The following is an 18,948-nucleotide window of genomic DNA, read 5'->3' on the forward strand; positions in this document are numbered from 1 at the left end:
GAGCAGCAAGTGTTTGAAGCTGCCGGTGTGATCGCCAAAAAAATTCATTTCAATGGTAGAATCCCTTTAAGGTGTGAAAATGACCAAGGTATATAGAGTTCCTGACTGATCACTTTCTTCCATGGTACAAAAAGAACTGTACCTTTCACTACAAAATCATCTTTATGCATGACAATGCTCCATCTCGAGTAGCAAAGAATATCTACGACCCATTAGCTGCTAATGGGCATAAAAGAGAAACTTGACGTGTCCACCATCCTCCCTGACCTCAAACCTATTGAAAACCTTTGAAGTTTCCTCAAGCAAAAGATCTATGAAGGTCAGAGGCAGTTCACATCAAAACAGCAGCTCTTGGAGGCTATTCTGACAGACTGCAAAGAGATTCTAGCAGAAACTATCCAAAAACTCAATGTTCAAATCAAATTTCTGCATTGCCTTTCTCTTATTTATTTATTTTTTTCCTCCATCCTACATGGTCCTACAAGTAAGTTCCTCCTAGAGGTCTCCTGAGTCAGGACCACCTGCCAACACCTCTGCTTTTAAGGCAGTGGAGCAGGAGTTACAAGTGTGTATGTTTGGGTTAACCAGGACTTGCTGCAAATCCTATAAACCTATATATCACAGAACTCAACTTCTTTGCTCTTACCTTCTTTACATATCAATGCATCATAGAGCACCTTTCACCACCTCTAACAAGTCTACCTCTTTACATCAATTAATATCTGCTGCTCTCCTTATTTTTCCTATAGCCCCCACCATTCCCAAGCAGTCAGTGCTGTTAGTTTTGGTGCGTGATATGCCATTTAGGTTCTGCACTGTACTGAGCTCTGCACTGGCCGCCTCTGCCTTCCTAACATTGCTCTTCTGACATTACAGAGCATAAATAGCACATCAGGCATCAAAACTAACTGTGTATAATGCTCATGAATGGTGGGGGCTAGAGAGAAAAATTCCAACTGTGCTGGAATTCGTGCTCAGAACCTGAATTGGTGGAGGTGGTAAAAAGTTAATCTTTCAGGGTTTCTTTTTTATCTGTAACTCGTATAAAATGTATTTTTTTTACTCTCATGCTTTATAGGGAGGACTTCAATATTTCTGTTCTTCATGCCTTCGTGGATCTCCATGAGTTTACAGATTTGAACCTTGTTCAAGCGCTCAGGTCAGTCACATCCCCTTCTCATATCTCCAGTGCAGACATTGAGGCTCAGACCTGCATTGAAACAGGAAGGTTTCTATGAAAGAGGAAGTGGTCATTTTTACCACAGAATAAGCAAGTGTATTATTCAGGAAGCTGTAGAGTTAGCAGTGGCGATCTTGCAGATAGCAGTCTGTCTGAAATGACTTCTCTGCCTATAGCAGGCTTGCTATAAAACTGTCAGTTATATGTTGGTTTTCTGCTTTCTTCAGTAGATTTATCCCATGACACTGGGGTAATTGTTCTGACATGCAAGAATGTGGTCGTGGTAAAATTAAAGGGAGTCTGTCAGAAGTAAATTCATTATAAACCGAATTACCTTGTGGTGATTCTACAGTTTCCAAATATGCCTCTGCTCTTGCTGTTTATTAATATGCAAGTGAGGGGGAAGTACTTTGTGGGCTGTAGTCTCCGCTCAAGATTCCCAGGCCAATCTTTTTCCTTCTCATTTTCATATAAATAAAACTGTGAGTAAAGGGCTCCGAGAGAGTTGTCTGTTTTATGGGTTTTTTTTGTGTTGTATACAGATTAGATTTTTCAAACTTTTCTTCAGTGAGTGGTTGGAGGGTTCTATGGGCACTGAGGAGCTAGCAGCATAACAGATGCATAGGGAGAGTGAAAGAGAAGAGCAACATGTGTAAAAGATGTGACTGCTTTATCATTCGCATCATGCAGGAAAAACCACAAGAATGTGTGGGTTTCAAAAAACCTATGTGTTTTCTTAAAACAATATATAAACACATAAATATATAGGTGTGTGTGTATATATGTGTGAGTGTGTGTGTGTGTGTGTATATATATATATATATATATATATATTATATTATATTATATTATATTATACACGTAGGTAAGTATCCAGCTAGGAGATGCGGTGGGTGGGGCTACCTGGAAGAGCACTGGCACTGGCTGCTAGTAGCCCCATTATGGTTGCAGCATATCTTTCTTTTCTCTTTGAGATGATGGGGGTGGGGCAGTGCAGAGCAGTCTGCCTCCTACCCATCTGTTATTGCTGCTACTGAATTTTTTTGTATATAATTCTGTCAGAACGAACTGCAAAGACATAGCTGAAAAAAGCCCAAGTGAACCTGATCTATGGGAGGTCCAGGGACACTTCACTCCAAATCCAGGTTATGATGTAACTAAAAAAAAGATCCCCCTCCCCCATACAGTAATAAATACAACATTTGGCAAAATCTAACTTGGCTCTCGCTTTGTTTTTATGTTTAGGCAGTTTCTGTGGAGTTTCCGTCTGCCAGGAGAAGCTCAGAAGATTGACCGCATGATGGAGGCCTTTGCTCAGCGATATTGTATGTGTAATCCTGGTGTGTTTCAGTCTACAGGTATGGAAATTGTAAATATATTTCTATGTTAAAAGTGGTATTCCTAGTAATGTCTTGGAGGATCCATCATGACTCCTCAGGGATTCCACTTTCTTGGCAATTCAGGGCTCTGCGAAAGTGTCATGAAGTCCAAAATCCAAATCAACTAAGTCTGTTCAAAAACCACCTGGCGCTTCTTCCCTGCTTTTCCCAAACTGCAATTTATACCCACATATGTCATTTGGTACATTATCCTAGGAACAACAGAGTCCTACATGTGGGAATAAACTTCATTTTGGGTGCACAGCTAATCAGAGAAGGGAAGGAGCTCCATGTGGAGTTTGGAGCATAAATTTAGGTGTTTGGTATCTAGATGCTATGTCATGTTTGCAGAGCTTCCTAATTAGCAGTAAACTGAAATCTCCTAGGAGTTGACCCATTTTGAAATTTGCACCCATGAAAGATTTTAGCAATTGGTGTAGTGACAATAAGTATCCCAGATATGAATTCACAGTGGATGGTGAGACGTGAATATGTAAGCTGTTCAGAGTACATTACGAACACCAAATTCCCTCCTTTTTCCCCAGTATCTCCTATGATTGGGGTTTGGGGGGGGGGGGGATATCTGTGTGTCTAATTTTTTATTTATTTATTTTCTCCATAATAATGAAGGGCTGAGTTGATATGCTGGTTCAAGTAACAGTCTCTCTTTTAAAGGGAGTCTACCATTTAATGTAACCAAATTTCAATCTTGTGATTTGCGATGCAACTCCTGCACATGTGCTGTACCCTAGGCCAAAAACCTGAAGTGGCCACTTTAGTTTTACGGGCTTGATGTACAGCACATGCACAGGATTTGCATTGCACATCGGCGTATTGCTGCTGGTGAAGCGGTGAAGAATAAAAGGAGAATGGTGATGCTTTGGCAAAGAAGGGGCATGTAACAAAGCAGGGGGAGGTGGAATACTGGGGATGACTGTGCTGTTCTTGGAGGGGGAATGCCTCCTGTGCTCCATGCACAGCATTTGCATATGAGAAAAAAATGGTTTATTCAAAATGCAGTTGAACAGATGGAAGAAAGGTAGGTCTAGAATAGTCTTTCTAAAGGCTATTCCAACATGTTGTTAGTAAAATTTGGCTAAATCAAATGATACTCCTTTAAGGCTATGACCCCACATTGCAGAAATGCATGTTTTGTTTTGTTTTTTTTGCAGATTAAAGATCATAACATAAACAATATTTTATCTTCAGGCTGGTATAGGTAAAAAAAAAAGAAAGAAAAAAAAAACAGTCACCTGTCCCCAATACTCTGGTGTCCTCCCAGAGTGGTCTGGTCTGCTGCCTCCTTGCTGATGAATTTCTCACTGGCTGTGACGTCCCGATTCCCTTTTGACTGCTGAGGCCAATCAGCGGCCTCAGGAAGAGAATTGGGGAAGTCACAGGTAGTGACATTATCAGTTCTTTTTTTTTTTTTTTTTTTTAAATGTAGATTGTGAGCCCCACATAGGGCTCACAATGTACATTTTTCCCTATCAGTATGTCTTTTTGGAATATGGGATGGAAATCCATGCAAACACGGGGAGAACATACAAACTCCTTGCAGATGGTTTTCTGCCCTTGGCGGGATTTGAACACCAGGACTCCAGCGCTGCAAGGCTGCAGTGCTAACCACTGACCCACCGTGTGGCCCCTCATTATCAGTTCTTGAGACCGCTTATTGGCCGGAAGACAGCAACAGAGGTGCAAGACCAGACTATGCAGGGAGGCATCAGAAATCAGGGACAGGTGTTTTGTTTTGTTTTTTTTCTTTTTGTTTTGTTTTTTTTGGGGGGGGGGTTCCCCCCCCCCCCCCCCCCAAGTGTCCCATCTTAATTAAGAAAGTGGTTGTATGGCCTAAAATGTTATTTAAGTCAGGAGTGACTTCAAAAGGAGTGGAAAATGTAAAGGAAGCTCTTAGACATTTCCCTTCTGTTTGTATACATTCCTGACTTTGGGTAAAAAAAAAAAAAAAACAACTCCACAAAATTTGCTGCAAAAAACATTAAACCTTCGTTGCGGAAATGTATCTTTTTTGTCTTGGTTTTTTGAGCCAAAGCCAACAATGGCTACAAATGGAAAGGGAAATATATAGGGTGCTTCTTATATTTCTACCTTTTGCTTAATCCACTTCTGGCTTTTGCTCAAAAAATCGCAACAAAATCTGCAATAAAAAAGCTGTTTCCATAACATAGGGCTTTTGCCTTAGGCTAAAGCCCCACATTGCGGAAACACAGCTTTTTTTTTTTTTTTTTTCCAGAATTTGTTGCAGTGTTTTGAGCCAAAGCCAAGGATGGCTACAAGAGGAATAGGGGATATATATAAAGTACTTATACTTCTGCCTTCTACTCAATCCACTCCTGGCTTTGGCTCAAAAAACCGCAACAAAATCTGCAACAAAAAAAAGCTGCGATTCTGCAACGTGGGGCTATAGCCTTAAGGTGATTTTTAGGCTGTGTTTTTATGCCATTAGTAAGATATATCACAACGTTTATGTTCACTTGTAGTGTCCATTTTATGAAATGTTTTATAATTTGTGGTACGCTTTGATGCACTAATCTAAGGATGCAATGTAGGTGTTGCTGGGAAATAGACTGCAAATACTGTATGCAGTTTACCACGGATAGCTGCGGTTCTGTGATTTTGCTGAATGGCAGCTACCTGTTACATGGCATATTTTAAAAAGACATGTCCATCAAATTATACCATGCTTTGTATGAGCTTCACGTGTTTGTCACACTGTCGAAAACTGTATTGCAAATTGCATTAAAACTACATAAAGGAAACAGTTGCCTGCCTATTTATTAGTTAAATATACAAAAAAATGTAAGTGCCTGGGCATAATTAATTGAAAACTTATATTTATGTATGTATTTATTTATTTTTAATGCACAGACACCTGCTACGTTTTGTCTTTTGCCGTCATCATGTTGAATACTAGTCTCCATAATCCCAATGTTCGAGACAAGCCCAGTGTCGAAAGATTCATCTCTATGAATAGGGGAATAAATGATGGAGGTGACCTTCCTGAGGAACTGCTCCGGGTAAGTGACTCTTAACTGTAAGCAACTGTAAAGTAAAGTAGCCCTCGTATTGAAAGACTTTTATGAATTACTCGCAATAAAAAGTACCGTATATACTCAAGTATGAGCTGAATTTTTCAGCCCAGTTTTTGGGCTGAAAAAGCCCCCTTCGGCTTATACTCGAGTCAGCAAAAAAAAAAAAAAGAAGTTTATTTTTTTTAGGTGGGGGTGGGGGGGGTCTATGACCAGCCACAATATTAATGTATAGAATCTCCCATAAAATAGTGCAAAGAAAAAAAAAAAAAAAAGATTTAATAAAAAATAGAAGTTCTAAATCCCTCCTTTCCCTAGAATACATACAAAAGTAGAAAATTACTGTGAAACATATACACATTAGGTATCCCTGTGTCTGAAAGTGCCCAGTCTGCTGAATACAGGGGATCTGCACTGCTCCTGTTCTGTCGGGAAGGGGTTAATAGGAGCACTGCAGATACCCTATATTCAGCCAGACTGAATTCCAAGTGAAGGAATTAAAAACAGTCCTCAAGCTCAGGGAAGGGGCAGAGAGACAACCAAAACACCACCTCCCCTTTCCCAGCACCCAGCATCTACTGTACCCAAAAACTCTGACCATTTTAATTTTTGAAATTTTCCAGTAGCTGCTGCATTTCTCCCTAGGCTTATATTCGAGTCAATAAGTTTTCCCAGTTTTTTGTGGTAAAATTAGGGGCCTCAGCTTATATTCGGGTCGGCTTATTCTCGAGTATATACGGTACTAATGCCTTTTAAATCAATACTATATGCTATCTAAAGCTGGTAAGTCACATTAAAGGACACATACAGACAGAGCCCTTGTCTTTTGGTGTCCGTCTGCACTCACCCCCATATAAAATAACAAAATGGAAGCTTTCTGAAGGAAGAAAAGTCCTACATGTAGAACTTTTTTCTTCTGTCAATGAAGTAAACAAACATGACTGAAAAAAGTGCCTGTCATATTTTTTACTTTATAGTCAATTGGAAGAAATTTCAAGATGAAGTGGGCTCTTATTTGCATCCATCAATTTACTACTACTGTTAAAGGGATTCTATCATTTTAAAAAATGTTTTTAAAGTAAAACCATGTAGGAATAGCCTTCAGAAAGGCTATTCATCTTTTACCTGCACAACCATTTTAGAATTTTTCTTCATTATGGTAATTGTGCTCAGAAATCACAGGTGGCGTTCTTTCTATGCTCAAAGCACAGTATTGTTCTGTTCCAGTTCTGCCTCTCTCTTCTGTGTCCTTCTCCTTCTTACAGGAGACCACAGCAGAATGGCCTACGGAACAACCGACTGTGCATGTCCATCGGACATTTTGCATTATACCATTTGGAAATGTATAAATCAGTTGGTCAGCCTTTCAATGCTCTCTGTCAAACAAGCAGTTGGCAATTTATACGTTTCCTGGAGGCGTAACTATGGAACAGATCAAAGATAAACCATTCAAAGATCTGAGAAAATATATACATATATAATTATTATTATTATTTTTTTTTAATAACGAAGGCCATCATGTTGGGAGAAGAACCTCAAGAACATTGTGTGCCCTCCTAAACCTGGGGGGTGAGGTAGACATGTAGTTGGTGCACCTCATAACCAGTGGTTAAACAGTCTATGTCAATCAAGTTTATGCTGGTTTTTTTTTTTTTTTTTTCTTTCACAGAACTTGTATGACAGTATCAGAAATGAGCCATTTAAGATCCCAGAGGATGATGGGAATGACCTCACACACACTTTCTTCAATCCTGACAGAGAAGGCTGGCTTCTTAAATTGGGTAAGACCTGTTACCTTGTTCAGTGCAATGAAAGTGTTATCTGAATATGTTCTGCTCTTCTGTATTCTCCCTTTTCTTTTGCCATCCTGCCACATTCCTCTGGAGCCATGTCACATAAAATCTGGTCAGCAGTCTAAAGCTAGCCCTTCGCATAAGCTATTGGTAGGCCACATTGCAGCCAATAAATCATATGAAAAGTCATTTGTATGTTAATACCACCAGCATCAAAGGAGTCTAAACTGACTGACCAGGTAGTCTGAAGCTTGCGCAAAGTGACACGAGTGTCACTTTGCACAAGGACACATGTAGTTTTAGCAAATTTCCAGGCTAGTAGATCACATTTTTGGCAAGCAACTGTTTAATTTATCTAATGCCTTTTATGCTGTGTATGACCAGCGTAAATCTGAAATCCATACCATTTGTACTTGCAGCACTTCACTGTATCCAATAAAAGCATTTAATAAATGCCAAAAAAGACATTTCAACTGTGACATATCCGTATACTACAGAAGCTGATCATGCCCCTCAGAGTGTCAAGAGGAGAGAAATACTGTCACATTGCCCACTGGATGTATATGCACTGAAATCTATATGGAGATTACACATCTCCCCTGCCCAAATGTCCATTATTATAGAGCCTACACCTGGGTATTTATAGTCTGTTTTTCCTGCATTACTTTCATGCAATATGTTCCAGTGTAAGTCTGGTGTATGCATATCTCACAGTTTTGTCCATGCCCAATAACAAGTCCTGGAAATGTGCTTCCTTATATGACTCCTGACAGTCCAGGCTTAGCCACCTTACCTTAGTACAAAATGAACTGAAAATGCTGTGTGCCAAGAGGATGTGTATGAACCTTGATTTCTACCTTTTGTTTATGTAACTTATGTTTCCTTTTCTCTTTCTCCTCACTCGCCTGCCTGCCTGCCTTCTCCTGCCCTCATCATTTGTTCCTCTTTCTTTGTCTTTTGCCCCTACTTTTTTTGTTTTTTGTTTCGTAATTCTATACCTTTTGTGCTCGGCCGTTGATGACATTTGCTCTGGTCTTCTCACAATAACTCCCCAGGAGGTAGGTAGAGCTCAGCGTTTATCATTTGGTCATCATAGTTGTATGTGTAGAAAATCTGTGTGCAACAATCATTGGGAGATCACTTTTCTTTTCTTTTTCTTTTTTTTTTTTTTTTTTTGGTACACCTATCAGGGGGTCTATCATTTTAAACTAAGCCTATAATAGCAGACTTGCCTTTCCAAAGTGAAATTATCATCATCTGTTCGTGGCCTAGTAGAACATATGTACATCATAGAGATTTTCCCCACTCCCTCTGAGCTCAAGAACAAAGCAACTTAGACTTGGAATGACCATGTATTACATTTGCCTTGCAATGACCAGCGCACAAGGGAAGTTAATAGCTAGCATAGTCATATTAAACATCAGCAAAATCAGCAGTAACACAACCCCTTTAACTGTAGATGGATGTCTCTTACTACACATCACAAATACAAACGTTGAACTTGCCGTTGTCTTAGCTCTGTGTAACTTTTGGTAAGTCTTGTCTACATGTTTGTAATTTGTGTTACAGCCTACCTGAGTATCCTGTTATCTGTAGCAATTTAATTGGGTTCACCACTTTGTAGAGTCCCAGCCTTGACAATAAGCTGATCCCAAAGTGTCTCTTTGCTGGGAGCCTCAGTATTCTGTACTAAGTTAGAACTCCATATTCATACCAATGTACTGTATGTATAGTGCAGGACAGAACTGGTCCCCCAGAGTGAGAGACTCTTCTCCTGGGGCCAAGACTTAAGGATCCTGTGTAGAGCACACCCTCTATCGCAGTTCCTTCATAGGGTGTATGAAAATGGATATTCTAAACTAGACAGCTCCTTTTAAAAGTTGCCAATCCAATTAGTGGGCACTGTATTTTGCTATATTTCAGAGTGTCAGAAGAGCGTTACTACTCAATGTAATACTAATTAATATAATAATAATAATATAATACATTTTATTTATATAGCGCCAACATATTCCGCAGCACTGTACAATTTATAGGGTTCAGATACATACATACATAACAAAGAACGTCATTTCACACAATGGGACTGAGGGCCCTGCTCAAAAGAGCTTACAATCTATGAGGTAGAGGGGGTGACACAAGAGGTAGCAGGGGCGGCATTGCTTATACAGTGTTCAGACAATTTTGTGCATTAGGAATTGTGATAGGCTAGTCTGAAAAGATGCGTCTTTAGTTTGCGTTTGAAACTGTAGAAGTTGGGAGTTAATCTTATTGTCCGGGGTAGAGCATTCCAGAGAAGTGGTGCAGCTCGGGAAAAGTCTTGTATACGAGCGTGGGAGGTTCTGATAATAGAGGATGTAAGTGTTAGACCTTTGAGTGAGCGGAGAGCACGGGTTGGGCGGTAGACAGAGATGAGGGAAGAAATGTAGGGAGGTGCGGCATTATGGAGAGCCTTGTGGATGAGAGTAATAACTTTATATTTTATTCTATAATGAATAGGCAGTCAGTGTAGTGACTGGCACAGACCAGAGGCATCGCTGTAGCGTCTAACCTGATAGATGAGCCTGGCCGCTGCATTCAGAATAGATTGTAGAGGGGAGAGTTTAGTGAGGGGAAGACCGATTAGTAAGGAGTTACAGTAGTCAAGGCGAGAATGAATCAGAGAGACAGTAAGTGTCTTTAGTGTATCTCTGGTAAGAAAAGGGCGTATTCTGGAGATGTTTTTGAGGTGGAGGTGACATGAACGTGTGAGTGATTCAATGTGAGGGGTGAAGGAAAGGTCTGCGTCAAATATGACCCCGAGGCAGCGGGCATGCTGCCTAGGAGTTATAGTAAGGCCTGAGACTGCAATGGATATATCAGGGACAGATCTGTTAGATGGTGGAAACAGTAGTAGTTCAGTCTTAGAGAGATTTAGTTTCAGATAGAGCGAGGACATGATATTAGAGACAGCAGAGAGACAGTCACTGGTGTTCTGTATGAGTGCAGGGGTGATGTCACGGGAAGATGTGTATAATTGGGTGTCATCAGCATAAAGATGGTACCTGAAGCCAAATCTGGCGATGATTTGTCTAATTTACTAATTCTTCTTAAGGAAACCTTACTGGGAGCTAAGTGACCTGCAGCATGTTGCCATTTTGCACACCTTATTATAGTCTGAAATACTTGTGTGCATGAGGCATAACATTATATGAGGATAGAAGTAAAAGTGGAAAATAGTAGCTTGAAATTTTTAGTATGGTCGAGGACATGGCACACATTAACGTGCAAGCAGGAATATTATGTGCTTAGTTTTAGTGATGACTTCCTTTTTATATTTTGTTCTCTTTATTTGCCTTCACACGGGCTAATTCCAAAATTTAGTATCTTAATTCATTTGTGCCAACAGATGCCTAAAATAGTTTTTCCCATTTCATTCCATAATGTACTAGTTTTGTCCTAGGATTACCAATTGATTATTGTGGCTTTTGTTCCTCATTGGCTGTAGAAGTTACGATTCTTCATTTCATTGCACATGGTGTTTCTGTGGCTTTCTTTGGACAGGTGTGTGATGTCTGCTCCGTGTCTGCAGCTCTTTGTTTTGAGATCTATTTTAAGTCTTCTCTTCTATTACCTCCCCCTTCCCCAATATTTCATAATCTCTTGCAGGTGGACGGGTGAAAACATGGAAGAGACGCTGGTTCATCTTAACTGACAACTGTCTGTATTATTTTGAATACACCACGGTAGGTTCATTCAGCTTTTGCAGGGTAACTTTTTCATTTTAATGCTGTGGCGAAACTGTATTAAATTCTGTCCATTGTTATTTCTCAGGATAAAGAGCCAAGAGGGATTATCCCACTGGAGAACCTCAGTATTCGTGAAGTTGAAGATCCCAGGAAACCGGTGTGTTGTGCTACATGTGAGCGCCATGTTTTAGATGTATAATATGTTGTGAGTTGCTCATATTTTTACTTTTCTCCTTTTCAGAACTGCTTTGAGCTTTATATACCAAATAACAAAGGGCAACTAATCAAAGCTTGCAAAACAGAGGCTGATGGCAGAGTAGTTGAAGGCAACCATAATGTCTATAGAATTTCTGCCCCAACTCCAGAAGAGAAGGAAGAATGGATCAAATCTATACAGTAAGAACTTTTTATAAATATCTTAAACAACCAGTAGACACGCATGATATTCCGTGTTTGCTGACACTGTGCATTATTTAGACTGTAAAGAATTAAACATGTATTGCTTTCCTGACTCATTCCTAAGAGCAGGTTATGAGAAAAAAGAATTCTCTATAAGGGAATATGCTACAAAGCAGACCTCCTTTCAATCTCCAGCCCATGTGGTAGACCCTGTTCACATCGTATTTTTAGCATCCATTTAAACAACAATGTAATGTTATGTACAATGGAGAAACCTTCCAAAGCATACCATAAATATGTAGTTTCTAGGTATCACTATGAACATATAATAGGATACGTGCCGATAAGCTCTCTGGCTTATGTACTCTATATACTTTTCACTTTTCCAGCTTATACAGCAAACTCTATGCCATAATGTGAAATGGTACTGCAACTTGTTCTGTAACACAAGATAGTCACACATTCTCATGTACTTTGTGCCATAATAGTCTAAAGGTTGGGTGTTGTACTCCAGCTCAATCAGTGTTCCAAGTCTTAGCTTTTAGCTTGTACAAAATCTTATACAGTCCTATGAAAAAGTTTGGGCACCCCTATTAATCTTAATCATTTTTAGTTCTACATATTTTGGTGTTTGCAACAGCCATTTCAGTTTGATATGCCTAATAACTGATGGACACAGTAATATTTCAGGATTGAAATGAGGTTTATTGTACTAACAGAAAATGCGCAATATGCATTAAACCAAAATTTGACCGGTGCAAAAATATGGGCACCTCAACAGAAAAGTGACATTAATATTTAGTACATCCTCCTTTTGCAAAGATAACAACCTCTAGTCGCTTCCTGTAGCTTTTAATCAGTTCCTGGATCCTGGATGAAGGTATTTTGGACCATTTCTTTCTACAAAACAATTCAAGTTCACTTAAGTTTGATGGTCGCCGAACATGGACAGCCAGCTCTCAAATGATCTGAAAACAAAGATTGTTCAACGTAGTTGTTCAGGGGAAGGATACAAAACGTTGTCTCAGAGATTTAACCTGTCGGTTTCCACTGTGAGGAACATAGTAAGGAAATGGAAGACCACAGGGACAGTTCTTGTTAAGCCCAGAAGTGGCAGGCCAAGAAAAATATCAGAAAGGCAGAGAAGAAGAATGGTGAGAACAGTCAAGGACAATCCACAGACCACCTCCAAAGAGCTGCAGCATCATCTTGCTGCAGATGGTGTCACTGTGCATCGGTCAACTATACAGCGCACTTTGCACAAATAGAAGCTGTATGGGAGAGTGATGAGAAAGAAGCCGTTTCTGCACGTACGCCACAAATAGAGTTGCCTGAGGTATGAAAAAGCACATTTGGACAAGGCAGCTTCATTTCGGAAACAAAAATTGAGTTGTTTGGTTATAAAAAAAAAAAAAGGCGTTATGCATGGCGTCCAAAAAGAAACAGCATTCCAAGAAAAACACATGCTACCCACTGTAAAATTTGGTGGAGGTTCCATCATGCTTTGGGGCTGTGTGGCCAATGCCGGCATCGGGAATCTTGTTAAAGTTGAGGGTCGCATGGATTCCACTCAGTATCAGCAGATTCTTGAGAATAATGTTCAAGAATCAGTGACGAAGTTGAAGTTACGCCGGGGATGGATATTTCCGCAAGACAATGATCCAAAACACCGCGCCAATTCCTCAGGCATTCATGCAGAGGAACAATTACAATGTTCTGGAATTACCATCCCAGTCCCCAGACCTGAATATCATTGAACATCTGTGGGATGATTTGAAGCGGGCTGTCCATGCTCGGCGACCATCTAACTTAACTGAACTTGAATTGTTTGTCCAAAATACCTTTATCCAGGATCCGTGAACTGATTAAAAGCTACAGGAAGCGACTAGAGGCTGTTATCTTTGCAAAAGGAGGATGTACTAAATATTAATGTCACTTTTCTGTTGAGGTGCCCATACTTTTGCACCGGTCAAATTTTGGTTTAATGCATATTGCACATTTTCTGTTAGTACAATAAACCTCATTTCAATCCTGAAATATTACTGTGTCCATCAGTTATTAGATATATCAAACTGAAATGGCTGTTGCAAATACCAAAATATTTAGAACTAAAAATGATTAAGATTAATAGGGGTGCCCAAACTTTTTCATAGGACTGTATACACTGTATTAGCAAAAGCGTTGGAACACCTACACATTACACCTGCAGGAGCTTTTATGATATCCCATTCTAAATTCATAAGAATTTGAGCGGTCAGGAGGGCCTGGCTTGCGGTCTCTATTCTACTACATACCACGGGTGTTCTGTAGGGTTTATGTCCTAGCTGTTCTCTCACATCAGGCTCCCCCAACCATACCTTTATGGATTTTGCTTTATGAACTGGGTACAGTCATGCTGGAGCAGAAGAGCACATTAGTCAAACTCTTCCCATGAAGCTGGAAGCCTTGTCCAAAATATCATGGTATGCTGAAGCATTACGATTTCCCTTCAGTGGAACTGGGACCTATGCCAACACCTGAAACATAAACCCATAGAGTTTTCTCTCCTCCAATAAACTTTAGAGTTGGCACAGTAAGGTAAACGTTTTCCTGGCCTTCACCAAACCCAGACTCCTCCATCAAACTTGCCAGAACTTATTTCCACTGCTTCAGAATCCAGTGATGGCATGCTTTACACCACTCTACACAATGCATGTCATTATACTTGATGATGTAATACTTGCATGGCTCTCTAAAACTGTTACAATTTCTCATGTGGCCCCATTAATTGCCCACCCCTGATCTATACTCTCAAACTCCTCTCTTACAACTTCTTTAAAGGGGTCGTAAGCCGAAGACTACTTTTATAATTAAACTTTACTGATTCATGTAACTTTTCCGTTGTAAATGGAGTAGCCTATCTGTTTTGCACATAGTAAAGTAGTTTGGTAATGTAGCTTGCCTTGTCTCCTTTTGTAGGGCTGCAGTGAGTGTGGACCCTTTCTATGAGATGTTAGCTGCCAGGAAGAAAAGGATCTCTGTCAAGAAAAAACAGCAGATGCAACAGCAGCAACAAGAACAATCTTAAAGGACACTTCTTCTGGGAAACAAGCCTGTTTCGGATTACATCCCCCTCTGAGCACTCCATTTCCATATGAGGACGGTGTCAATTGCCGCTGCTCTTGAGTACCATATTAGCAAATAACTTGTTTGCACTGGATGCTTATTATATTTGCTAGAGCATAGCTGAATTTGATCTAGCCTCCACCATTTCAAGCCCATCCTCTGCACTCTGAGTTTGGCTACATCGAGGACTGTATTGTTGGATTTTGAACTTTTTTTTTTATTTCATTTTTTTCCCTGCCCCCACTTTTGTGTATAAAATGAAAAAAAAATTAGTTTAATTGATCTCTAAACCCTATTACTAAACAAATATGTGGTGTGAAAAATGTGCATGAAAAAGCAATATGACCCAAACCCTTTCCATTTCCATAGCACAAGCTTTACATTTGATCTCAAACTCTTCAAAAATAACATTTCATATTTTACTAATCTTGTGCCAGATAGTCCTCCAATGTTGTTGGAATTACACCCATAATTCCATGCTGCTTAAGGGGTTTCCCCATGATGCCACTTGAAGGGATGTTACAGAAAAGATACAGACTCTTCTGGAAATGCCACTGGCAGCCTGTATATCATTACAAATGGCTCATTTACAGCTGTAGAAGAGAACCCAGTCGTGTAAATCACATGAGCTACTTTAAAATAGGACACTGTCCTCATGCCACCAGCATAAATCAGACTGCTACGATTTACTTCACACGTCCTGGCACAAACATGCTCCTGAAACTACCCTCAATAGGACCTTATTGTAGGCTATCAGTATAAAGCAATACATTGTACCATGCTGAAGCTCAAGAGTGGGCCTGCCGTAGACTGCATCTTACCCCCTATGAAGAATTTTATTGTTGGCAGGCCTGTTTAATTAGAATTACGTGTGTATCGGAGCTGGTACCTGGTCCCCTTTTGTTTACTTAGTCTGGAATTGTCAGCACTGATTGGGCAGTATGAGAGTATAAAGGGCCCCAACCCTACAGGTAACAAGCTGCTGTCTAAATTTTCTGGAAGAATAACAGAACGGCACAACATAAAAATGCTCTAGAAATGGTAGCTCATTGGGAATACCTATTTACTAAACTAGAAATGGCAGCAGAACTGAAGAGGACTTTTTCATATTCTTTGATATTATCTGTGTTATATACAGTTAGAAAGCTGACAGTGTGCTGTCCAATTTGCCAGTATATGCCTGGGTGCCAGAAATATCAATAGTTTTATTGCTCTGCCGTTACAAAGCTGAGCCTTATAACCTTGCATCATAGCTGTGCTGTGAGGAACATCCCCTTTAAGTATTCTTCAATAGCCTAGTATTGTCAGGGAAGTGCTCCTCACAGCACAGTGATGATACTAGGTCTGCCTTTCTGATAGTAAAGGGTTATCGGGAGTATGTCCAGCACCGAGACACATACTGGCAAAGCTGACAGTGGGCTGAATTCATGTATATAATACTGCCCATCTCTGAGGATATGAAAGGTTCTCTTTAGCCCAGGGCTACACATGGCATGAACAGCACAGTTTGGTTGTGGCGGAAACGCTTCAGCAAATACTGGGGCACTTTACAGTCACTACTGTTTAGCAAAGCCCATCCACACACTGCAGAAAAATATGTGCATTGGAAGCATGGAATTTTCCAAAACTTGGCGTTTTGGAAATTGCAACATGTCAATTATAGCTATGTAAATGCTGGCTGTTTCCCTATAGGTATATGGAAGCAGAAAGTCCTCAAAGTTTCTTTGAAAAGCATTGCAGGAAAAAACACTTTGCATTGCTGCCCCTGTTTTTCCTGCAGCACATTTTTGCTGCGGCCCACTAATGTGGGGCCTTAGCCTAATGGTTTGGTTTTTTTTAATAAAAAAAAAAAAAAACAAAAAACAGTCAGGCATGGTAACAACAGGAAATCTTAATGGTGTGACCTATACAAACGCTATATGGTCTGGCTTTCTACTGCCTCTGCACATTGCTTTTTGCTGTATACTTTAAAGGACTTATTCAGGGTTAGAGTAGTAGCTTGACCACATCCGATAGATACTGCAGCCCAAGTGCATACATAAAGAAGGCTGTGCAGCAATAACACCACAAAACAATTATTTAGAAAAAATACACTAAAATATAACTTATTTAGAATGTATAACATGTCAACACAATGACCTAAAAAGCACTATATCTAAGAGAGACCTAGGGTAGGAAAGGTATATTATCTTGACCTAAGAGGAACTCCTTTCTTCAGCAAGAGAAACTACTAGAAACTAGACAGGTGCATGTAACTCCCTACTAGGGGTATATGACTTCTGTAAAATACTGGGGTAGAGTGTGTGAAATATTGAGTGGTGTCCCCCAAAAAAGTCTATTCCTTGTTTAAATTGACTGGGACATGCCTCAATTTGCTCCATGTTTACAAGAGAGTTGTGACATAACTTGTCAATAGTATGGCCACTGTCCATCTCATTTCCCCCTTCGAGTGCGTTGTGCCAATTAGTCAGTGGAACAGACACTAAGTACAGGTTATAAAGCACAGGAGAGCCAGCAGCGTGTTCACTTTCCACACCAACCTAAGGAACAGCTAAAGATGGTATCAAATACAAAAGCTGAGCCCTAGAACCACCCTAGAAAGCTTCTGATGCATTTCTTCTACAATAAGGTGCCACTAGCTTCTCAAAGGTGAAATCTCTTTGTGCCTAATGGATCTAACGTAGCAGTACTGGCCGGCAATGTGCCAGATACAGACACCGTTCAAGAATGATCACTAGCCCTTTAATACAAAGTAAGGAAGATAAGACACCAGAAATGAAGTTGTATTCAGACTGTAGTTTATCCTTTACAGCAGCTTATAGTTTGTCTGCAGAGCACAGGCTCTCTAAGGGCTCATTCACACTGCAATTCCATATTATGGACTTCATGGGAACTTCATAATGCAGCATGTGAAGGAAAATCTTATTTTCTTAATGGGACCAGAGCCGTCCAATAAGCTCATTGCATGGGCCTGAATAAATACGTTGTCTGTACTGCTATCCCTAACCCTTTAGCCACGCATAAAGAAGATTTCTGGAGCAATCTTTGTTGCCCATAGCAACAGAAAAAAGCATGGCTTTATATTCTTTATAAATAATATGCTGTGCTGCAATTGGTTGCTGTGGGAAACAGCTACTGTTTGCTTTTATTTTAGTTTTCGTAAATTGTCCCCAAGTTTTTTTTCTTCATCCTATTTATTTCTGAAGTGTATATTGTGTACTCAGTTTGTGCAATGACCTCAGACTTGTTATTAAGGGCTTTTTGGCAGGCAGTGATTTTAGTCTACCTATACTGCAGGTACTGGAGTATAGTGCTAGATCTTAAACGCTACTGATAACCGTCTAAGAGTTTTTTTGGATTCATTTTTATTTATAGCATTAATGTTTTGCTATAGATATTGAAGTATTACTTTTTATTAGAAACTGGCTGCTGTATGGGATATGGGATGCCAGTGCAAATCCATGGGCAGGAAATAAGTACATTATTCTTAATGTCTTATTGTGCATAAGCAATGCGATCTCCGTTTAATCTGCTAAAGCGGCATTAAACCTAAAGTCTATTTTGCTGTGCAGCTCATTACAATTTATTGTTCCCTGTTATCAGCCACTCCAGACTGTGAGCAAGCTGACAAGTATTTATTAGGATTACTGACAGGCAGACTTTCTTTTTTCCAGTTTTGAGAACCTCAAAGAAGATCTTTTCTTGCATATGTGCGACTGATCTGAGCAGCTTTGCTTGTTAGCAGCGCTTTAGGTTTAGTGGCCCATTTCAGAGAACATCATTGATCTGCTATAAATCAGATTTTCAGTACAAGATGTACTTAAGTCTTGAAACAGAAAGGTCCTTTGGGTAGTTACTAGGATTTTTGGAGCATGTTAAAGCCACTTATGCACCTACTTTGCTCCACAAGGTTGATAAGGGTAAAAAACACTACATTGGGGTGTAGGTGGCCATGCCTCATAATAACACTGACCATGCATGCATTTATCCTGATCATGCGACAATCCAGAGGAATGGAAAGCACATCTTTTTTTGATCTTTTAGGGGCATTAGCCATGTTTCAGTTTTGTAATGTGACAAGTTGACAGGTTGTGTAAATGTTGTGCCAAAGTGGGATATAGTCTTCTGTCTCCTGCTGCACTGTGCCTGTCTGTTACATTCGCTCAAAAGCTGTGAAAATGATTCAGGACTGAATACCTCATCTTTAAAGGGGTAAGATTTGGGATTATTGGAATGGAATTTTGTTTGTAATTTTTTTCTATTTAATATATTGTACACAAATACATTAATAAAAACAAGTAAATTGTAGTATTT

At 39.8% G+C, this 18,948-nt stretch overlaps 1 protein-coding gene across 1 annotated transcript in view; it reads left to right on the forward strand.

The window, feature by feature from the left end:
• CYTH2 (cytohesin 2) overlaps positions 1 to 18,948 on the forward strand; it is a 41,642-nt gene extending 22,694 nt beyond the window's left edge. The window contains exons 5-12 of the mRNA XM_075280312.1: positions 1,079 to 1,159; positions 2,426 to 2,538; positions 5,449 to 5,597; positions 7,279 to 7,390; positions 11,051 to 11,127; positions 11,216 to 11,287; positions 11,372 to 11,526; positions 14,488 to 18,948. Coding sequence (XP_075136413.1) covers positions 1,079 to 1,159; positions 2,426 to 2,538; positions 5,449 to 5,597; positions 7,279 to 7,390; positions 11,051 to 11,127; positions 11,216 to 11,287; positions 11,372 to 11,526; positions 14,488 to 14,596 — 868 coding nt within the window. The 3' untranslated portion in view covers positions 14,597 to 18,948. The remainder of the gene's footprint in view (positions 1 to 1,078; positions 1,160 to 2,425; positions 2,539 to 5,448; positions 5,598 to 7,278; positions 7,391 to 11,050; positions 11,128 to 11,215; positions 11,288 to 11,371; positions 11,527 to 14,487) is intronic.

The sequence above is a fragment of the Leptodactylus fuscus genome, chromosome 6 (assembly GCF_031893055.1).
Source record: "Leptodactylus fuscus isolate aLepFus1 chromosome 6, aLepFus1.hap2, whole genome shotgun sequence".
Lineage (NCBI taxonomy): Eukaryota > Metazoa > Chordata > Amphibia > Anura > Leptodactylidae > Leptodactylus > Leptodactylus fuscus.